Source organism: Carassius gibelio, chromosome A10 (genome assembly GCF_023724105.1).
Source record: "Carassius gibelio isolate Cgi1373 ecotype wild population from Czech Republic chromosome A10, carGib1.2-hapl.c, whole genome shotgun sequence".
Classification (NCBI taxonomy): domain Eukaryota; kingdom Metazoa; phylum Chordata; class Actinopteri; order Cypriniformes; family Cyprinidae; genus Carassius; species Carassius gibelio.
The window spans coordinates 12,509,752-12,534,342 of record NC_068380.1 but is presented as its reverse complement, the minus strand read 5'-3'; the positions used below and the strand labels follow the sequence as shown (position 1 = coordinate 12,534,342).

General features: G+C 37.8%; 1 protein-coding gene across 4 annotated transcripts in view; it reads left to right on the top strand.

Annotated features, from left to right (window-relative positions):
* LOC128021211 (microtubule-associated tumor suppressor candidate 2-like) overlaps positions 1-24,591 on the top strand; it is a 50,668-nt gene that overhangs the window by 4,564 nt on the left and 21,513 nt on the right. For all 4 annotated transcript variants that reach the window (XM_052608250.1, XM_052608248.1, XM_052608249.1 and 1 more), the window contains exons 2-3: positions 17,428-19,475; positions 21,109-21,376. In XM_052608250.1, coding sequence (XP_052464210.1) covers positions 17,706-19,475; positions 21,109-21,376 — 2,038 coding nt within the window. In that variant the 5' untranslated portion in view covers positions 17,428-17,705. The remainder of the gene's footprint in view (positions 1-17,427; positions 19,476-21,108; positions 21,377-24,591) is intronic.

Here is a 24,591-nt window from a genome sequence, read left to right as displayed (position 1 = left end):
CATTATTAAAAACTGAACACAACTAATAACTGATGATAACCGAACAACAAATCCGTATATTAAAATGATGAAGGCTAATGTGACACTGAAGAAAATACATTTAAATAGAACATTTTAATTTTAGTAATGTTACATTTTAAAGGGGGTGTGAAATGCTATTTCATGCATACTGAGTTTTTTACACTGCTAAAGAGTTGGATTCCCATGCTAAACATGGACAAAGTTTCAAAAATTAATTTGTACGTTTGAAGGAGTATTTTTGTTCCAAAAACATTCCTTCCGGTTTGTCACAAGTTTCGGAAAGTTTTTTCGAGTATGGCTCTGTGTGACGCTAGATGGAGCGGAATTTCCTTATATGGGTCCTGAGGCACTTCTGCTGGAAGAGCGCGCGCTCCTGTATAGCAGAGCACTGAGAGTACAACAGACTTCACTGATCAGAGCGAGAGCGTGGCGAAATGTCACAGAAGTGTGTTTTTGGTTGCCAGGGCAAGACAACCCTGCACAGATTACCAAAAAAAAAACAGCATTAAGGGACCAGTGGATGGAGTTTATTTTTACAGAGCATCAACGGAGTTGTGCAAGTGTGTGTGTTTGTTCCCTGCATTTAGAAGATGCTTGTTTTACAAACAAGGCCCAGATTGACGCCGGATTTGCACATCGTTTATTTCTTAAGGATAATGCAGTCCCAACGAAAAAGGGTCACGATCGTGTGTTGGAACCGCATGCGGTGAATAAAACTACTTCAAATTTCTCTGTGTTGTTAACTTAGCTATCGGCGCATAAGCACATCAAGTAAACAACATGCGATGTTGTCATCAAACTGCACTTTCCACATGTACAGCTTAAAAAAAAAATAAAAAAAAAAAGACGACATAAAGTGGAACTTAGTCATTTTCCAAAACCGCTAAGCAAATATATACAGTTTCAGTACATACCACATAGAGACGTCATTTGCTGATGCTGCTCTTGTTAAATTTCAGCCTCTGGATCTGTGTCACAGCTTCCAAACGCTCTCAACGCAAAAGCTTACTCGCGTTCGTGATTCTTTAGCTCCGCCCACACGTCACGCCTCCAGCCGGTCGTGTTTTTCCGGGAAAAATCGGTACAGACTATCTTTCTCTTATGAATATAATAAAACTAAAGACTTTTTGGAGTTATGAAGGATGCAGTACTACTCTATAGGTACTCAAGATTAACAGGATATTGAGTGAAAACGAGCATTTCACCCCCCCCTTTAATATTTTTAACAATATGTAAATTGTGTGTGTGCAACAATATGTAACTGTTATGTAAAAGTATGTTTTTTTACTGTATTTTTATCCAATAAATGTAGATTTGATGAGCATTCAAGACTTCTTTCAAAACATTAAAAATGTATATTATGCATGCAAACTGTCAATCAGCCAATCCATTAATTTTAAACCTTTTTAGCTGCTAGTGTTTCTTTCTCTCTCTTGCTCATTAACAAATGAGCTTTAATCTTTATATCTCTCTTTGTTGTCACAATCTCTTTTCCTTTCTCTCACCACCTTGTCCTCCATCCTTTTTGTATTCCTCTCTCATGATTTCATAGGTTCCTCATCTCTTTCTTCCTCATTAATCACAGCCTCTCTGCCTTTGCGTCTGAATAGGAAGCGGCATCTCTCAGTCTCATTAATCACGTCACTGTAATTCTTCGGCCTGTTGTCATGGTCCAGGTGTCATTGATAAAGAGGTCAGTGCGGTAATGAAAAACTCTGACCACAGACACACTCATCTAAAACCAGTTCTGCTCATATTAAAGCCTGCCTTTGTCAAAGTAATGAATGTGGAAAACCTGATGCACAAATGCTGATCTATGGGAGATTGTGATTGATTGGTCTCTGATGATGGTGAATCAGAGTTTAAAGGTGCAAACTGAGAGGTTAAAGAGAGGTGGATTTCTCTTGTTATAAGTGCATCTGATGGCCAGAACATCACATTCCTTCATAGTTTCTTTTGGACACGGAAGAAAAGATGAGAAAGGACGTGTTTTTGTGTGTGTGTGTGTGTATGAGGCGGGGTCTCTGCAGTATCCTGTCACTCCTCCCCTTCACACTGTTTCGCGCGAGGCTTTGTATGTGTACTCAACCATGCCTTTCTGTTTACAAGGCTGACAGACGCGTGATGGAGAGAACGAGAAAGAGTCAAAGAAAGACACTAAAGCTTGCCTGCACCTTTGAAAGCGGAGAAAGAAACCAAGAGAGGAGCATAAATAACAGTGTGACAGAGAAAATGAATCAAAATTCCCTCACTAGATGTAGTGGTTGTCCTAAAATGAAATGAACTTTGTGGCTGACTATACCAAAATACTGTATGAAAGCAAGACACTATAATGACAGTGGAAGAATCCCGATAAATCTGTGCAGATATTGGCTAAGACCGGCTGCCATCCCCCTTTTCCTCCCTCCGTGACTCTAGACGCTTTGCAGAATATTTTAACCCTTTCAGGCAATCTGTTTTACATTCCACCTGTGCCGAGGGAGGGATAAGACTCTTCCCATCCTCCTAGGACAGAGTCAGGGACCTTTGTCTAGTGATTACTGTTTCTAATAGCTATCAAAGAAGAGGTATAATCTTACACCTCATTACTGCAACTATTGTTCTTAATAGATCATGTGTAAATGCTGTTTTTGTGATGATATAGAATGTTTTCGGACCTTATATAAGGTGTGAAATAAGGATTTAGCATCATGAAGATACAGGATTAGTTTTACAAGCAGTCTTTAATTTTTAGCGTTATTGTAGCTTCAATACTATACTATATTTAAGGTCCACACAATCATAAATAACCTGGAAATATCAGGGAATATAACATTGTTAAATGATCACAAATCTGATAATCCAATAATAATAACAACATGATTTAATGTATATATTTCTTTTATTTTCATTCGTTTCAAGAATGTACGAATGGATTTTTATCATTTATTTTAATTGGAATATTTGATAGAGAAATGTACACATGAATATTTGATATTTTATTGCTTTATATGATTATTAGCATTTACAGCATTTATTAATCTTTGAAAATGTTAATGTATTTGCTATTGTTCCTTGTTAGTTCAACTTTTTTCAAAATGCAAAATTCAAAATAAACATATTTACATGAAAATAAAATAAAATACCAGTAATAATGATCTGCTTGAAAAATGCACCCTTTAACCATGACAAAATATAGACAATATGTAACAATTGTCTTTGAGATCGGAATACTCTTTATAGAGTCTGTATTTTTTTATAGGAGTCTGTATTGCATTGCTGTATGTGATCAGAGGACCTTGACTGACAGATCTATGTGTGTGTGTGTGTGTGTTTGTGTGTGTCTGCTGGGATAGAGGACTTAACATTAGGACAAAGATACAGCACTTGTGGCAGCGATGCACAGATGCAGTCGCCTTGTGTAGGGATAAAAAAAAAAAAGCATGCTTGTGTTGTGTATTTGTGTGTAGAACTCATGCAGTCTAGACAAAGAGCCGACCCTGTTCACCCTGTGACATAGAGAGAGAGAGTGAGTGAGTGCATTGCTCGGTCGGGGAGTTAAAAAAATGCCGAGGTGGCGAGGAGAAGAGAGAGAGAGAAAAAAGGAGGTAGAGAAAGAGATGATGTTGGGGGAAGGGTTCTACTCTTTCTTTGTTCCATTTTTCATGAAAACCCCATTGTGTGCAGGGAGCCCTGTCCCATCCTGGCCTGTCCTGTACTGTAGGGAGATTGCACGGGTAATTACTGTTTCAGCTTTTTTTAGAAAGAGAGGAGAGGGTTGAGGAGGGGAGATAGTGGGGTTCATTTCAAGTCCCAAAAGGATCAGCACAGTTCAAATATTTTTCTGCCACCAGCGTGCAGTGAACATGTGCAACCACAGATTCATAACTGCAACATTTTACTTAGATATTACAAACCCATTCACAAAGTCCATTCTTCTGAAACACCACTGATTTTTGAAATAAACACCCAAACAAACGATTTTGTGAATATTTGCTAGGTGTGTGTTCTAAAAAATGTGGTGTTTGTAGGGGCAGTCGTGGCATAATGGTTAGAGAGTCAGGCTGGTAACCCAAAGGTCGCGGGTTTGAGTCTCGTTACCGGCAGGAATTGTAAGTCTTCGGAGTGAATGACCAGCACTCTCTTACCACAACTGAGGTGAGACCCTTGAGCAAGGCACCAAACCCCCAACTGCTCCCTGGGCGAGCACTACAGCAAAAATGCTATGTGTGTGATTGTTCACTACTGTGTGTGTGTGCACTTGGATGGGTTAGATGCAGAGCACAAATTCTGAATATGGGACACCATACTTTGTCACTTTCACATAGTGCATTTTTTATCCCTATTCCCTACACAAGGCGACTGCATCTGAGCATCGCTGCCACAAGTGCTGTATCTTTGTCCTAATGTTAAGTCCTCTATCCCAGCAGACACACATACACACACACACACACACATCTGTTGGTCAAGGTCCTCTGATCACATTCTGCAATGCAATACAGACTCCTATAAAGGATAATATGATTGTTCACTGAGAGGCAAAGACTTCGTTTGCGTGAATTTGTTGGCCATATTTGTTCGTGATTTGTTTGTGTGTGTGTGTGAGTGTGTGCGCGCAAAGTCTCAGGTTCCATGTCGTTTTATCACTGTGAGGTGTGTATGGGGTGGTAATTGTTTGGCCAAAGTGTTGGTTTGCACTGTAAGTGTTTATATGTGTGTGTGCTTGACTTCCTGCTCTGTCAAATGTCAGTCACACCAAGTGTTTGTGTGTGAACCAGATGCAATGCAATTAAGCACGGAGTGCTGGCGTGATAAGCTGCCGCAAGCTTGTGTGTGATGTGTGAGTGACATCTGAGCATGTGTGTGTGTGTGTGTGTTTTATCAAGCATGCAGGCATAATTGCTTCAGGATGGAAACATAAACATGCTGTATATTGGTTGACTCTTGAAGAATTTCCGTGTAATTAAATGTAGTGATATGTCTGTACGTCAGTTTCTCATCAGTGTCTCTGCATTATGCGTGTAGCCACAGGAAATATGCTATTGTGACTTTTATTCTGCTATCTTTGTGTGTTTTTGTTGTCAGATGTTTGGCAGGATGTAGGGGTATGAAGATAGGGAGGATTTAGAGATATACAGAATAAAGTCATAGGTATAAGCTCAATAGTAGCCTTTCAGTCATTGGTCGGTTTTTAAGTGGGGTTTGTTCACTGTGTCTCAGCATGTGTCATTCAGTTTATTCTGTTCATTGTGTTTGGTGATATTGTATGTCAATTGTGGCCTCAAAAATTTCAAGGGCTTTCAAGAGCTTTGCCAGGGCTGTGCACTGTTTGTGGTTTCTGTTGAGAAAGCTGCTTAAATCAGCCTACGTTGGTTTTAGCTGGTCTCCAAATCTGGCCAAGCTGAGTATTCCATAAACCTAAACCAGCAATTCAAACCAAATATTAATACTTTGATGGTCATAATAATCGTAATGTAAAATGTACAATATATATGTGTGTGTGTGTGTGTGTGTGTGTGTGTGTGCATTTGTGCGCATGCATGTATGCGTGTGTGTGTGTATTATTAATATTATTGTAATTTTATTATAATTTTTAAATAAAGGTTTTCTATTTTAATACATTTTAAAATGTAATATAATCATGTGATGTAAAGCTGACATTTATGCATCATTACTCCAGTCTTTAGTTTAACATGATCCTTCAGAAATCATTCAGTATGCTGATTTTTGTGAGATTTCTTATTATAAATGCTGAAAACTGTATTATTATTTTTTTTAATGAAGACAATTTTTATAGATGAATAGAAATTAGCAGATAGATGAACAGCAATTAGTTGTTTTCTTGTTTGCATCCAGTTGACTATCATTTGAAAGTCCATTTGTTTAATATACTTAGTATGGGAAGTATGGAAAGATGTAATATTTTGCTAAGAAAAAGAGAGTAAGAAACTCTATATGCCCTTAAGAATTGTGATTGACAAGCTTATAAGAACATTCTTCTCTTGAACTTTATTACAATCTCTTTTATGTCTCATTCACATCATTACTGTCAAAATACAGCCTCCTAAGATACCATTTAAGACATTTACACTGCATGTCACACATCTCATCAGCCTTTGGTTAGGCTGAAATGACAAAGGTGGTAGCTAAGTGGATTTCCTCAGACCTACGTATGTTGTTATGGAAGGTGCGGGGGTGTTCAGAGAGGTGTAATGATTCTCCCATCTTCTCCATATCTGCTCATTATTCACATCTCTTCCTCAGTCCGCAGGATCTGTTTATTCTGCTGAAATCTTATTTGAGAGTCACAGAGTAATAACTCCGTCTATTTTCCTCAGAATCTCCTGACCTTCTGATAAATGGATCGGAGATTATGCATCTGACAAATGGATTTACATGTGCCATAATTAGGATGGATTTGGTGGCAGGGGTGCAGTAGGCAGTTGGCTTGTTGCCCTCAGCAGGAGGGATTCATTTAGAAGCTGAAGACAGAAATCTTGTTAGAGACAATGGGAGGGATTGTTTTTTTTTTGTATTCTACCACTGCAATATTTCTGTTTCCCAAATCTGAGCGGCACAAGAAGCTAATGAGGAGTGTGGGATGTGTTTTGCTCTCTGTTGTGCAGATACCTGTGGAGATTTGAATGAACAACATGCCTCCAAGCTCTCAAGTTCCACCTGTGTGTTTTGTAGTAGGAGAAAAGGGTAGAAGAAAGTATTAAAGATAGAAATAAAGAAGCAGAATAGGATCGAACTGTATTCAAATCAGTATTTCCCATATGTGCACCACAGCTCGACATATAAATCGCCACTGCAATGGCATACCAACATGCAACTAAACAGCGCAAGAGAGGTTTAAGGAAACAGTAGCGACACTTGTTAGCCCTGGAGAACTGGGGCAATACTGCTTGCATTTGTGCTGAATGTAGCCCAGATCGATGAGTCCACCTAGCCGCACTGCAGGTGCTGAAGCTGCTTTTAGTTCTGTTCCTAAGACTCTGTCTCTATCTGACCCCTCTCTGCATCTCCATATTGCACTGGTGTAACGCAACAAACACTGATATTATACAACTCACAAATTCACATTTAAGGTGGGAATCTGGTTCAATTAGTTACAAATCTTCAGCTTCAGACATACACCCACCCAGATCGCCCACAATCAGATCAGTGTTTTTCCCCAAAACCATTCTTAGTCTGCTATGTTCCATAGTTACCAACATAGTTCATTGTTCATATGGCATGACTACAAAAAAATCCTTCTGAAACATTTATATTTAAGAGTGAAAAGAATGTTTTTTTTTCACTATAAAGATCATTTTGTGCAATGGGAAGTTTCCATAGATATCAAACATTCTTCATAGAACCATCAATGCCAATAAAAAATTATTTAAGAGTTTATTATTTGGAGAATTTTTTTTTTTAAATCATAATATAATATAATATAATATAATATAAACAATTTTTAATAAACATTTTCAAAAAACTTGAACATGTGAATTCTTATTCTGTGTATAAGTTTTGTTACCGTTCTGTGCCCATCAACCGCTATTTACACCACTTAATCAAGTCATCTTTAAAACATTTTATCTCACGTGTCATTGAATTTGCATAAGCTCTTTTTTGAGCTCTTTCGTCCACAACCATTAAAATATTCCATTTCTACAGCGACCGATTTGGCGAACATCATTCTCTTTCTATGAAACCTGTAAAACACGTTCACCGTTTCTTGCTCTATAGCAACAGCAGCTCTATAGCAGTTTGCCTGAGCATTAGAATTCAATCAGATGGCTTTCCCAACTAATTTGTGTGTGTGTCCCATGAGAGGCATATTCTTCTTCTACAGGGTCAAGATATAAGAAGTGTGCAGCCGTGCACACGTGTAGCTTAGAGGGAACATATGCTTCATATTACTCATTCTAATTGGGCTAGAAAAAGGAAATGTTGATTCAGGCACTACAGAGTGTGTAAAGATGTCCAGAACTCTTAGATTTTGCACCATTTTATCCCTCAGTATCAGTGTCACCTGGTTATACTCTGCAAAAAAGTTTTATATGTAGAATCATTAACAGATATTTTTGCTTTTCATACGATCAGTTGTCCCAAAATTGCATTTCCCTACAGCAATATGCCACTTCTCACCTCAGCACAGCTTGCCAGATTGTCACATGTGATAAACTGTAACACAGTCAAACCATCAGATATAACCTTAATTAAACCTAAGCATTTAACAATGATTGTATAGTTTTTTAAAGGTGATATAGAAGGATATTTAATACCATCTGTCAGAAAAGAAAAAAAAAAGAATAATAATAATAATCTCACAGTTACATTTGAATGGGCATCAAAGGAGAAAGATGCGCTAAACTTGAGCATGTTAACCATGCTAGCTACTAGCCAAATCTCAAACCCTTTTGGTGGTGCACTAATGGTAAAGTGTGCAGTATGTCTAAAAATTAGAAGGCTAATTTGTTTACAAAAGTGTTTTTTTTTGTGTGTGGGTCATGAGCTATGCTAGTTTTTGACAGCCTGTGTGTGTGTGGCGTGTAGTGTGTCAATTACAAAGACTGGCATTGTGGGTAGACTCAGCAGGGCTTGATACTGCAGGTCAGGAGGATTTGGAAGTGATCTGTGATTGTTGGCCCAGCAGCTCTCCACCCAAGCGATAATAAGCCTCTCTGTCCCACTCATAGTTCCTGTGGACAAACTCGTTTTTTGGGGGGGCAGAGTAATTTGATTTCGAAGTCTCAATTCTTTTTTCTCTCACCCTTAATTCAATCTCCCACCCCAAAATGTGTTTATCCACTCTCTATGAGGGCTGTGTGATGAACAGACCTGACTTTCTTCTAAGTGGCTTTCTAATTCTTTCATCCGTTCTCTTTTCTCTTTCTCTCTCTTTGACTATCTCGTTCACCCTCTTTTTCAATCACTGCCTCTGCCCTCGTCATTTTAAAGTAGCGTATGTTCATATTTTCTGTTGATTCTGAACAAGAATAATGAAAAAAACTTAGTAGACCACACATTTTTGCTCAGTTGTGCTGTTTATGAGTATTTGTTGTGGGTGAGTTGTCACTGTCATCTGCCATGTTTGTCTGAGACAGACTGAGCGCTCCATGCCTCGGTGTCAGTCTCCTTAGTCCTGCACACTTCATCTTTGTCTCAGAATATTGCTTTCTGTTCCTCAGGTCTGCTGCCGTACTCAACCTTTTGTTCTGGAGACGGTCATTTACCAAAAGTAGATAAGAGCCCAACGATCAGATTTGGTTTCAAACTGCACGACAGTTTGGTCCGATAAGCGAATGTCTTTTGCCTTTGCTTGTCAGGGACAGTTTAATATGAAAAATATTTAAAGATATCCTTTAAATATTGTCAAGATATTGTCAGAAATCTAAATTGATTTATCTATCCTATAAAATTGGTATCATGTATCATATACCAAATGTACATATTATTGTTATGGTATGTCTACTGTATATACATGCCATACTATATAAGTGACATAAATTAGACTTACAAATTGTTTTTTTTTTTTTTTATATGAATTAATTTATGCATAGTGTGTATAAGTTAAAAGCTAAGTATGTATACATTTTATATAATTATTATATATTTGTATTTTATTTTTGCTTTTATTTGTTTATTATAACAATATATATATATATATATATATATATATATATATATATATATGTGTGTGTGTGTGTGTGTGTGTGTGTGTGTGTGTGTGTGTGTGTGTGTGTGTGTGTGTGTGTGTGTGTGTGTGTGCGTGTGTGTGTGTGTGTGCTGCTGTGTGTATGTGGAGATAGATTCTTCAAACCTCTCATGTCATATCTGATTTAAAAAGGAATCTGACAAAAAGTTTCATAGAATTTTCAGAAATAAGAAGGGATTTCAGCACACTCAATAGAGCGACTACGATGCTTATCTTTTACCTTGATAGGATCAAATTGCTCCTTGACCAAGTTCCATCAGAAATGAAGATTAAGGTTTAGCCGTGCAGTACCTCTCCAGGTGATTCCTCCAGGGCTGAATAATCAGATAAATAAACCCAGAATGGGACATGATGGAGTGGGAATGGATTCAAATCACATAGCTGCTGCAAGCTATTTTGAGTTATAAGCAAAGTACAGCCAAGGACATTTTAGTGAGCATGCTTCACCTCAAGTGTGTGTGTGGGCATGTTTTTGTGACATATCAGGACACAACTCTGTATAATGACATGGTAATGACACAGGTATTACAAGGAGAGGGTGACTTATGAGGACATAACCCATGTCCCCATTTTTCAAAACGCTTATAAATCATACAGAATGAGTTTTTTTGAGAAAGTAAAAATGCACGAAGTTTCCTGTGAGGGTTAGGGTTAGGTGTAGGGTTGGTGAAGGGCCATAGAATATACAGTTTGTACAGTATAAAAACCATTACGCCTATGGGATGTCCCCACTTTTCACAAAAACAAATGTGTGTGTGTGTGTGTGTGAGTGCACTCTTGTTTTTGTGACATATCAGGACACAACTCTGTATGATGACATGGGTATGACACAGGTATTACAAGGAGAGGGTGACTTATGAGGACATAACCCATGTCCCAAATTTTCAAAACGCTTATAAATCATACAGAATTAGTTTTTTTTTAGAAAGTAAAAATGCACAAAGTTTCCTGTGAGGGTTAGGGTTAGGGGTAGGGTTGGTGAAGGGCGATAGAATATACAGTTTGTACAGTATAAAAAACATGTGTGTGTGTGTGTGTGTGTGTGTGTGTGTGTGTGTGTGTGTGAGACACTAATTACCTGTTTCAATCCCAGCCCCCGTATCCAAGGACTAGACATTACCTGTTCAATGACTGGCCAGAACTCAGCAATAACTGTCACCTATTTACCTAATCGACCTATTTATATGTTCTGTCTTCTTCATCTGTAAAGTGTCTTAGAATAGAAAAAAAAAATATGTTAAGCAGTGATCGGGACAGTCGGGCTGTTGCCTCACCTTTACACTCACTCACACACACACACACACTGAAGAAAGAGTTCTCCAGCAGTCTGTGAGATAGGGTTGTCATGACAACGGGACTAAACCTGTAGTTTCCCAAGAATTATTTTCAAAATGACCGTGTTACTGCATAATCTCATTGTCTGATATCATCCTCCCTGATAATATTCAGCTCAAGGAATTCATTGTTTCCTCCTCCCTCAAGCTTTCTGACAATAACCTTTAATGAATGTTACCATGGTAACCACCATCAGTTTCCACCAAAATACAATACAGTTATTGTTTTGTACAGTAAAACCATAATTAATACAGGATTTCGTTTAAATGCTTTAAGATGTCTGTCATTGTCATTGACTACTCACACTTATTTTATTCCAAACCTCTATGAAACCTGAGCACAAAAGAATATATTTTGAAAGATGTGGGTAACCAAACAGTTTCAGTTCCCATTGACTTCCATTGTATTTATATTGTATTGAATTTATATTCCATTATAATCCAGACTGTTTGATTACCAGCATTCTTCAAAATATATTCCTTTGTGTTCAAAGAAATTAAGTCATACAGGTTTCAAATGATAAGATGGTTGAATTTTGGGTCAGTTATCCATTTAAGAGACTACAATGTTTCAGTTGAAACCATGGTTAGCATAGAATTAATGAATTTATTTATTTGTTTGTTTGTTTGTAAATTAGGTTGTTGTATTCTTGTCAATATTTCTTTTTCTAGTTCTTTGATCGTCTTCTAGAATATTCCTTTTTCTAGTAATTTTCCATTGCATCTCATAACCTTCCTGCAAATAAACAACCGTGTCTCATTGATGAGGTCAGAGCCCATGGGATTCACACGTGCAAATTAAGAATACACAAAGCATGCACATACAAAACACACTCTTATTATATACATTTTTGTTGTGTGATATGACATCCAGTCCTTTCTTGTGTGTGTGACAGATAGCCTGTTATAATCACTTTATATTGAGGCTGAATAGCGTCATCCATCACTTGTGTTGTTAATGTGCTGATTTTATTCGCCATGTTGCTTTTCGCCTGCAGCTGTCTCCACCCTGCTCCTGATCTGTAAAACCAAGACAACTCTCAGGGAAAAAATAAAATATATGTAATAAGAGTAAGAAATGCTTTAGCAGAATAGATTAAACTTAGCTTAAATTTTGGTTTGTTTGTCACACATAGCTTTAGATGATCTAGGTTAGTGTACACATGAGTCATTTGGATTGCATTAATGGTGTTTTTGGGAGCATGATAGCTTCTGTTCAATTTATGTAAAAGAGCAGCATGGACATTCTTCAAAACGTCTATTTTTGTGTTCCTTGGCAGAAAGGAAGGATTTAAACCAACATTCAGTTTTAGGTGGACCTTCCCTTCTGGTTCCTTTCAAAATGAATGTGTATAAATGTGAGTGTGTATTAGCTTAGCTTTGAGATGAGGGCAGCTTGTTTACTCTGAGCACCAGCAGCTCCCACATCATCTCTCTCAACTGCAGTTCAACTGAAGCTTTTTTGGGCTTTTCTGAATTTTTCAGCTCAAGTTAGCTATCATCTTCTCACTCTATTCCTCTCTCCTATTATCTCTCATTATCTCTCTAAAGTTTTCAGCCTTGGCCTCTGTCTGCCTGCATGTCCCCCACTCTACCTAAACATTCAGGGCATCCTGGAAAAGATACTGTCGCTGTTTGATAGATAGCTTACTTGGCAGTATGGTTCAAATGTTCAAATGCATTTTAGTCATTTTTTACTCTGCTATGTAACAGCACTCCAATTATCTCTTGTGTCCCTGTAGTTCTTTACCACCATCTGTAAAGCAGAATACAGATGTGTGTGTCACAGCCGTCACTCTTGTGCCTAATTTACACCTGGTGTTGAGATCCGATTTAGGAAATCTAATCAAAAGATCAGATTTAAGAGATATAACTTTATAACTATAACTTTATCGTTATCTGTACAGTTATTTTCCTGGGAGTGAATAGGCCTTAAGACCAGTGAATCGGTGTCTGTGGTAATGAAGTAGAGTCTGAAGATTTCCAGCCGTTCCGTAAAATGATTTCAAAATGTTTGTGACTACAATCTCACTCAGTTGTCACAATGTTTTGAGGCGCTGTCAAACCCTGCCTCAGCGGAGGAGCGAGAGGAGCTTGACAGACAAATTGTAAAGAAACATCTTGCATCCCGTTCAGTGGGAGTCTATCAACTTTTTCTAGTTGCTGAGACGTCAAGGCCATGAATTTTCCATAAGCGAAGTCTCTCGGGTCGCTTGTGCGAAGTGTTTTTTAATATCAGTGTAAATGTGTGAGTTGCTCATCAGGTCTGAACTCATAGGGGTCAATACAGTTGGTCTGAAATTTTTACTTGGCCCTTGAAAATATGTTGTATATTCCTGGAGAGTACTTTTTTAGTTGTACACACTCCAATAATATGTGTTTTATTTACAACTTCAAAAATATAATCTTTTACAGTGAAGTGTAATCAGTTATAATCACAAGTGAAATATTATCCTGCCAAGCTCACAAAACAGTGGTAAACCCATAACATTTGTGTATGGGTATAATGTAAGAGCTTTAACAAATATAAGAGCTGTATTTTTCTTTTAAACTCCTTCAGATTTACTCTGAATTAGCCTCAAGTCTTCTGACTGATCATGTCTAATATTTACAGTGAAATGACATATCTGTACATCATATCAGGGTATCTTCAGGTTATGTGAAATGAACAAACAAGGTCAAATAATCAGACCGGTTGTAATACACTCTTTTGAGAACTGAAGGGAGACATGTGTAATAAGTCTGTCGAGCTCTGGTCCTGTCAGGGCTAGCAGATCCATAAGCGGCAACACTGTTAAAAACAATGTTCAAAACTATGTTCATAGTAATATGTAGTGCTATTGTTTTCTTAAAGTAGCATCTTTAATTTCTTTCCATCAATCACATTTTTGTTGGTGATAAAAAAGGTTTGTTTTGTTTTTCATGCCATTTTCCAAATTTTATTTATGTGTTTTTTTATTTATATGTTTGTTTGTTCGTGGAGCACAAAAGTAGAATTTTTCAAGAATCTGTTAACATTAATGATAGCTTATAGTGATCAGTAATCTACTTATGTATTATTTTTTTATTGTGTTTGTGTGCGTACTTCAGTATATATTTATTTTTACCTTTACATATTTAAATTTAAGCTTACATTTTTGTATCTGTTGTGCTTTTTGTAGTTTTAGTTTTTTTTACATATATATTAGCTTTTTTCAATTTCTTTTTTCTACTTGTGTTAGTAATTTTCATTTGCTTGTTTTATATTGAATATTTATATTTAATTTTAGCTTATTAAAATTATTTGAATAGTTTTAGTTTGAGTTAACATTCAAATTTATATCTGCAGTTAATATTTTATACATTTTAATCTATATGTTTATGTACAATTTATTTACATATTTATAATGAATGTGTTTTAATTTATATTATGGAACACCAAAGTATATATATGGTAAATATTTGCACATTTTAGATAGACATACTTTTCGTCTTCCTTGTTAACTCCCCTTCTTTCACATGCTTTTAATTTTTCTCTGTGGTTTTATATTTTTGCTCTGCACCTTGATTGACACCCACATCCTCAATCCATGACAGGAAGAGAAGGGTTTTCAAGTACCATTAGTCTCACTGAATTAAGCCTGTGTTCTGAGCCGCCTCTCGGTTCCTCTCTTCAGGTCTGTCCCTGATCGCCCCCGCCGTGGCCAAGCGACAGCACAAATATGCTGATGATTACCACGAACCATCAGTTATTCCCAAAGCAGTTGTGTTTTTGATTTAATTAAGCCCATCTGCTTCAGCTTCAGCTCCTTGTCTTGTTCGAGTAATTTGAGGGTGCTTGCTGTTCATTTTCTGTTATTTTTAGGAGTTAAGTGCTGGACGGGAGAGCTGGTGCCACGTCCTGTCACAATCCACCATGCCCCAGTTTCACACTTGATAAACCCTCTTTTCCAGATTGGCTGGCAGGCTCTCCCTGACTCAGGCATCTGTTCCTGCCTCGTCTGGCTGCTCTGAGGAGCCTCGTGGTGTTGTTTTTTCTGCTTACAGAGCACATCGAGTCCAACACAACACTGAGGATGCTTTTCCTCATGTTGCATTGAATCCTTTTTCCTCAGAAAATAAATAAATACATTTGTGCCCACTTGCTGTGAGGGACAGATTTTGCTAGTATTAACAGCATAAAACAATTGAATATGAATTAAATAAATAATAAATGCATAGAAATACATAGAATTTTCAATGATTTATGAAGTTGTTTCCCCCCACATTTATATGAATTTATTTATGCCTGGTATAATGTTTTACGTCAACATTGATTTATTTTCACCTTTATGCATTTATTAAACTTTAGTTTTAGTATTTTTGGTGTTTCAACTTATTTCTTTACTTATTTCAGTTAGTTGCCAAGGCAGCTTTTCACATTTTCATATGTTATAATTGGGGGGTATTTTCTACTTCAGCCAATACACAAACTATATTTAAGGAAATGATAGACTGCTAAATGAATATGTTGACAGGCCTGAAGTGGAAAACAGACTTTCTTAATAACTCGAACCGGAAAGTGTTAATTACTGTTCTTTATTTATCATGTTTACACTTCCTATTAGCATTGCCATTTACACATGTTATTTTATTACTATTATTATTATGTAATATATAAAATTATATACTTCAAATTTTGATTATTATATTTATTATTATATAAATGTTTATTATTATATAGTATTTGAAGTCTTTCTGCAATGCCAGTACACAAGACAGAAGAGTCTATATCTTGCTGGTGTCTCTTTTTTGTGACATTGAAAATTAATAATATACAAGTAAAATAATAAAATGTACACTTAAATTGGATTCAAAAGTTGTGCCGACAGAGATCAAAGTTGAGAGATATCAGATATCAACAAACATTCTTCTTCTCACCTTGTGTATCTCTTTGCAAGGTACAAAAATATGTTCAAGATGAAAGGAAGAGCTGTAGAAAGTTGCAGGATTTGAAAACCTGAGGGTAAATATGTCATTAGGGTTGTGCTGGTGTGTTTTTACCCTCTACAGAGAAGGCTGATACACACTGCTCTTCAAAGGTTAATCATAGACCTGGGTTGTCGAACACAGTTACTGTGTTCTTTCATCATGAGTGAATGGGGGTGAGCATCTTGCACTGGTGTGAATTCAGCTCCCAAACTTAGATGATTCCCTTTTTTGAGACTTGAGAATCTCTGTTGTTTTGTTCCTTTTTTTTGTTTGGACCTTACTATATCTACTAAACGAAACAGCATTTATTTTCTGTTTTCATGTCTTAATCACAATTATAGGAAAACAGCTGATTTGTCAATGTTTTATAGAGATGCAAAAAAATAAAATAAATAAATAACCCGTCATTAATGGCGTATTTTGATAATTTCTACCCCCCAACTGACTGTGCCTGTTTTTTGGTTAAGTTTTTTTTATCCCATGTGAGCAGTGTTTTTTTATTACAAGTCATTTCACACTCTCCTTAATCTGGCCATATATAATTCTCAGCAGTGGAGATTTGAAAATGTAATTATTAGACAAAAGGAGATACTGCCATCTGTTATTAGAGGACTGAGCCAAACATTTTACTACTTTGTATCAATATACTTATTCATTACACTGGCTTGCCAATTTGTGGAACACATTAGGTGTAGGAAACAATACAATGCTTTAATTTTGGTTTCCACGCCCAGAATATTTTTCACAGTGGTATGATGGTGGAGGCATTTTACCTGTTCAGGGAAATATTCATGATTAATATAAAAAACCTAGTAGCTTTCTGAAACCAACTGGGGGAAAAATATGTTTTCAGTAGTCAGTCTCAACTGGGCACTAAGACTACGATTTAACAGATGATGCCATGAAATATGTGAAGAACCTTGAGGAAATATTACACTGAGACCATTCGTTTTGTTGAGAAGCCAATAATTCTGACTTATTGAAAATGTTGCCAAATATGCAATAATGTTTTTTGTTGTCTCCAGTATTTTTAGCTATTATTTGAGTCAAACAAGTTGTATGCATTGCTCAGTGAAGACAAATGTAAATGCACACCTTTTTACTTTGCTCTGTTTACAGAAGTATTGCATGCCTTTAAACTGTTTTATATTCATTGAAAAAATGCAATGAAGCTGCAAACAGTCATACAATAATTATAAATCTTGTTTCTTACCTTAAATATAATAAGAATAGTGTTTTGTTTTTAGGGAATCTAACCTTCAGTCAAATAAGAATGAAGTTCTTCTGTGCGTTTTTACCCCAAAGGCTGAGAATTAAAAAAAATCATCTAAATACATGCAAATATTGTGATAGAAAATAAACAACCCATTTAGGATAGGTTCTGCTGAAGCACACTCTGCCCTGCTTACAAAATGTGATGTCTTTTCTGTGCAGGTTTGGCACCAGATGAATGAACAAGGCATTTCAAGGTGCTCAAAGCTGATGTGATGTCATCAAGTGCATTGTCCTGTTAAGATCAAACAAATACAGCTCAGTCCTTTGGCGGCATCTTGGAGTAGAAATGTAAAGAATGTGTGATTAGGTTGTGATTCTGCACTCCATCCATACGGTAAACTTTGAAAGTCTCGGTAAAGGCCAGTGAGAGAACAAGACCTTTGATGGATCCAGGATTATCATTGAGCTTTTGAGAGAGAAGCTCAGACTTATACAACATGAATGTGCAAGGCAATTTTCAAGCCAGTGAAGTCAACCAACAAGAAGGAATACAAAACGACGACAAGCAGCCTTTGCCAGAAACAGTGGAAGACGCCAATGCCAATCAAATCACCAAAGAGAAAATTTATTCAGATGACAGAGAGCATAGCAGCCAACTACCCCCTCTGGTGTCGCATTCCGAAGCCCAGGAGAGGAACATTATCTGGGGAACACATGCTCGGAGTGAAGACCCTGTGCTTGAAGAGTTTAGTCAAGAGCTAGAAACATTTGTTGTAGAAGAAGAACAGTTAGACATGCAGAGTGAAAGAAGCAGGAAGGGAGCAAAGAAATTCAGTGACAAAGAGTTTTCTTCTAAAGCCATCAGCACCACTGTTGGCTCACGTTGGAAAGACCACAATGAGAACCATAGTGTGGATGGGGATGCAAATGAGAACTCTCAGCCCCTTGACCTCAGGACCTCCAGCTCTCGCTCTGGTGCAAACCGGAACCTGAGAGATGCACGCAGTGGCTCTGAGAGCAATGTCTTTTCATCTTCTTTATCTGCAGTGACCAGCCTCAGTGGAAGTTTAGCCAGTGCCCTGGACAGTGCAGGCCGCACACAGCCTCTCTCTTCCCAGTCCACCAAGTCTACCTCAGGCAAAGGCAGGAACCAGCATCAAGCTACTACCGAGTCCTTCATCCACTCAGAGAGAAACAGGGAGCTTGCCAGGGAGTTGGACCAAAACCATAACTCTACCAAACTGCCTCAGGAACCACAATATGACAGAAGTAAGCTAGTATATCCTTCAAATGGAGCAGTAAAACTGCAAAAATTCCAAATGGAAGCAGAGCAGAATGCTGGGAAAAGGATGTCAACCGAGGTGCCAAAAGGTATAGTGAGGGTGCTACCTTCTTGTAGGCAGCTAGTCCGCCCTCTTTCTACTGAAAAACAACTAACCTCAGGATACCCTAGCATAGACACTCATGCAGACCAGCACCAATCCCACTTCTCAAAGACAGGTCAGAGCCATTCACAAGTGCTGCCAACTACAGAAGTCAAAAGCAATCCCAACACAGTCTCACAGACACCTCCCAAGCAGACCTTTAACCGAGAAGCCCAACACTTGAAGAGGCAAAGCTCAGCAGATCGTGCTGAAAGTCCCACCAGCCTAGAAAGGAAGACTCACTTCGGCCGGCGGGCCTACAGCAGTCCGACTAGACCTTCGACACCTCCATCCCCAAAGACAACAAGGTCCCCTCAAAGACAGCCTTCTTCATCACCCATCAAGACTTTACCTTCTCGAGTTCCTCAGCTGGGTTATGCTGGGTACAGCTCAGCCTTAAGAGCCCCAGTTAAAACCACTGTCAACACAAGCATCCATAAAACTCCACCACAGCAGGCTTCAATGGAGACCTCCCCTCCAAGCAAGTGCCTGCCAAAACCGAAAAGTGTCCGGCCCAAAATCATTACATACATTCGGAAGACCCCGCAGGTCAAACCCCAGTCTCTTGAGGGAACTTACGAGGTGTCGTCCTCACCTACAAGACTGTCAACAAATAGCACCACACAGGCCAAACCAGAGGTCAGAGATCAAGGAGAAGCCACTGTGCTGAGTGCCTCAAATTTACTCTATGATAAGTATCGACAAGAGATGCAGAAGTTCCGGTTCTTCTCGCCTGGACTCATGGTGTCTGGTATTAAGCCATCCAGCAACACCATGCCCCATAAAATGTCAGGCAGAGCGGACAGCTTCTATGGGTCTCTCAGCAAGCCTCTGTCTGCCGCGGTAAGGAATCCAATCCTCCAAACATTTAGCAATATGCTGTTCTTTGGTTAAATGCTTTTATGTCTATTTCTTGCTAAATATAATTAAATGTAAGCTCCATTACATGATTAAATCAGTAAAACTGTGTGCTTTGATAATGCTATAGTGTGTGCATGTTGTGGAGTATTTAAAGGGATAGTCCACCCAAAAATGAAAATTCTGTCATTAATTACTCACCCTCATGTTTTTCCACACCCATAAGTCCTTCATTCCTCTTTGTAACAAATTAAAGGGGGCATTTTTGGAACATAAATACTCCTTCAAACGTACAACTTAATTTTTGAAACTTTGTCCATGTTTAGCATGGGAATCCAACTCTTTAACAGTGTAAAAAACTCAGTATTCATGAAATAGCATTTCACCCCCCCTTTAACCAGTAGCCTACAATGTTTCTGTGCATAAAGGCTGTTTCTATAACGTGGGGTAATTCCAACTTTGCAAGGACAATCTGGTTCTTCTGACTCACAGTCTGTAAGTATGTTTACATATTTAAAGAATTTGCCACTGATGATTCAAATGCAAGTTTTGAGCAGTGTAGAGTAGGCTTGTTGTATGTCATTTCTTCGATCACATATGCAGACATATTTTTATGATTACGGAGTGCAATACACAACGCAACGCGAAAAAGACAGTATAAGTCATTATAATTAGTAATTATATCCCCACTGAATGCAACAAATGCCTAGTTTGTAATGGCTTTTGTTGGTTTTGTCTCGTCGTGCTGATAGACGGCATCACAGACTGGTAAGGGGTGTAACATTTCCGTCACAAGCTGGAGGCATTCAGTCAATCACAACTCACTGGATAGCTGGCAAATCAGCGTACACCTCGCTTTTCAGAATGATGAGCTTTGTAAAATCAACACGTTTCAGAAAGGCCGAACATAGAGGAGCAACAATAATGCACAATATGTGTTCAAAAAATAATGTTAAACCACATAAACCCATTGCATGACACTAAATACACAAAATAATGTTCTTTTTAGCAACGTTATATGACCCCTTTAAGATATTTTTAAATGAAATCCAACAGCTATCTGATCCTGCATTAACAGCAAGGGAACTAGTATGTTCAAGACACAGAAAGGTAGTAAGGAAATCGTTAAAATAAATAGTCCATGTTACAAGCTACAATTTTTGTGTGCAGAGAAATAAAAATGTATTCAGCAATAACAACTTTATTCAACAATTCATCACTGCCCTGTCACTGTCGGTTGAATGACGGATGTCACATGGACTATTTTAATGATTTCCTTACTATGTTTATTTGCCTTGAATGTGATAGTTCCCTTGCTGTCTATGAAGGGTCAGAAAGCTCTTGGTTTTCATCAAAAATTTCTTAATTTGTGTTATATGAACGAAGGTCTACGTGTTTGGAACAACATGAGAGTGAGTAATTAATGATAGACTTTTTATATTTGGTTGAACTTTCCCTTTAACAGACTACTCCTTGAATGCTTTCTGAATGGTATGTCAATATTTTAGTAAGCTTTTAAATTTTGACACTCTTTTCTTCAGTAGACACGTTTATGTAGTACTGTAACAGTTTATTGACTGCAGCTGTAATGTGTGTTAATGTTTTTTTGTCAATTTAGGCAGGCAGATCTCCATTAGCCCTTGGGTCTCCAGTTTCTGGAGCCGAGGACCCTTCTGGACCCCTTATTGGAGCACAGGATATGGGGAGTCTTTTTCATTTACCACGGGGCCTAAGACCCCAACTTGGCGTTGGTGCTGTAAACAGGTATCCCTCTCCATCTGCCAAGAACAGGATGGTCCCAACAGGCCAGCCGAAATCACCATTGACCCTCAGTCAGCCAATGCAGACAGTAAATCCAACCACTCAAACACCTCAGGAACCTCAAGGTAAGATAAATAGTTCATTTTGCATGGTAAAATTAGTCAAATGGTATTGTTTTTACAATTTTCACACAGATTTTCAGCAAGTAAAATTGAATGCTTCATTTTCCACACTGGAGTAAGTTCAGTGGAAACCCAAGCCAAAGCAGAAACTGTTTTTGACTGATAGAAACACCAAGGCTTCATCCTAAGGGCGAAAGTGACTGGAGTATTTTGAGATGAATAGATTTAAATAGAAGGAAGAAAGCGAATGCCATATGAAGTCTTTTCATCCCTGTCAGCTATGCATTTGGGATATTTAGAGATAAACTCAACTCAGCCGCTAGTCAGTGTAAAATACGCTTTACCTCCTGGCATTCAGTAAATAAAATTCACATTCATCTTGTGCCATGAGGGAGTTCTGTTTGAGCTTAAAAATTTCCTCTCCATTTCTAATACGCACTTCATTTCCTACAACTTTGCCTGCCAAGGTGAAGATATGAATTAATTCATCTGAAATCCACTACCAGCATTGCCGTCACCCTCCTCATTTTTTCTAGAGGGTATCTGTCTATCTGCATACTGCTATCTCACTGAAAACCCATGCCAGTCTCCATTAATGCATGCAATTTATTGCTGTTTGGCCCTGTTTGTGATGCTTTGAAGTGCAAAGCAATTAACAATTCATTCATGCCAATAACTTTGCATGGTCACAATTATTAACTGTGGTTGAAACATAATATAAATGTTATGGGGTAAAGATGCTGATGCTTCAATAGATAAAGAGACAGTTAATGTGTAGGCTTGAGTTTTACTCCTGAAGCAAAATAAGAAATATTAAGTCAAGTAGGAAAACCTCTTCTGGTGTGATTAGACTTGTTAAAATTGGTAAATTTGTACCCACTGTAGTTATTGGTCGTTTCATGCTACATTATTTATTCCTACTCTCAAACGATGGAAACATTTAATTCTGGTCACTGGGCTTCTATTGAAACACTGTGATCAAAATCTTCTTGGAAGTTGCCTAATGCTGTGAAGTACAATAAACTGGAGAACAATGTTGAAGAATCCCTGATGTCTTTAAATAGCAGTCACTAAAATCAGAGGTTAACTTCTATGGAGACAGAGTACCATCTTTTTAACTGTACAATGTATTTTTGGGTCTTCATCAACATGACATACATGACATAGTATTTTGTTTTTCATTAATGCGGTTTCTATCGTTTAAGTGAGGGCTTGATGGAAGTGCTCTAGTATTGTATCCATGCATTTTAACACTCAGTAAGAAATCAATGAGTTCTTGAGCTGCAAGCCATAATAATACATTTGCACACACACACACACACACACACACACACACACACACACACACACACACACACACACACACACATTTCTTATTTATTCCCAAAACAGATTGGGAAAATGACACCCCTTTGGTGTTAAAGGGACAGTTCACCCAAAAATGAAAATTGTGTCAATTTCTGTTTAGCAGTATGTTGCAAGCTTCTTTTTTTCCTTACAGTAAAAATGAGTGTGAACAGCTGTGGTCACCATTCACTTTTATTGTATGGCATGATTAAAATTAAACAAATAAGCTAAATCCCAGCTATGATGGATGACTAATTAGTGTGATCTGGGCAAGTCTGGAAATATGGGGAAGTAGGAACTGGAAGGAATGCAAAAGAGAGAAAAAGAGAGATTTTTGGGAGAAAAAAAAATCTGAGGGGGAGAACAGCAACACATTTATCTTTAATGATCACCCTCACATGGAGGAGAAGCTGCCAGCAATTTCATTAAAGACCTTGATGGCCAGGGTTTGGGGTGGGGGGTTGCTGCGGGGGGGCAACTTTGATTAGAGATGAATGGATGAGAGGGTGCTTTTTTGTGTGCATTTGCTTGATTGTTTATGCGTGTTTTCATTTGTGAAGAATGCATCTCTGAAAGATATCACTGATACTGCAGTCTAATAAACATCTGAGAATGTGACAGACAAAATGAGAAACTATAGATTGTCATTTAGTATGCGCTACGCCTTGCTGCAGTCACAGCTTTTTGGGGACAGGAAAGGTGCTTTATCTCTAAGAGCAGGAGGGGATGATTCTCTCCACCTGCCCCAAATTATGACATTGGGATGGTGGAGTCTAGGAGTTCAAAGCAAGCCTTGAAGTGGGTCCTTAAATTCACACCACGGTAGTTCTTTGCATGTGCATATTTATGTATATTTTTTGCGACTTCACTCTACTTCTTGTGTTTTCCAAAATTATACTTTTTTCCGGAAAAACAATAAATAATAATTATTTCAACAACAGAACAATCCCTGTGGTGCCAGCAGTACAGGTATCTGATTTAAAGATGTACAACGCAAAGAGCTGATAGGGAAAGCAAAAGACAACAGATATTCATATTAATCCTCATTAATTGTAACAGCTTTTGTCACTTTTTCTGGTGTAATAAGCACATGATAATGAGATAATAAGACCATGATAATAATAAGCACATGGGGTTAGCAGAAATCCAATACTCTATTCAGTTGAGGCCTTTATCACACTGATATCATACCTGATGCTTAAATAGCTCTTTTTATGGGACCAGGGGGTAGGGGGGTGGAATGAAAGAAAGAAAGAAAGAAAGAAAGAAAGAAAGAAAGAAAGAAAGAAAGAAAGAAAGAAAGAAGGAAAGAAAGAAAGAAAGAAAGACGACATCTTGTTTTATGCACAAAGATTGCGAGTATGCCCAGAGCCAGAAACCATCCACACACTTACATTGCACATAATTGTTCAGTTTTATATTAAATCTTTTCAAGCTCATATTGGGATTTTATGAGCCATCTAAGATGATATGTTTTGGCAAACGCCTGGTATTAAATTAGACTCCCTGAGTGGATGAGAAATGTGACTCATCGCTCATCTCCATGTGAATACTACAGTGGTATAGATGCTGATTAATGGCCATGACATGCTGTGGTCAAAGGAGGCAGACAGCCGCCGACCTCTTTATGATTCTTTCAGGAGCTCTTTTAAAGTGATCCTCACACCAGAGAGAGGTCGTAAAACATTACAGTTCTTTCTCTTTCGGTCCTACTGTGAGTATCTTTTAGGCCCGACAGCTTAGACATAGTTCATTTCAGGACACAGCACTCACTTTTTTTGTTCCTTGTATTCCATCTGTTTCTCAATTGAATCAGTCATGTGATCATGTATGCCTCATTTTGCCACAGCAGTATTACAAGAATATGTTAT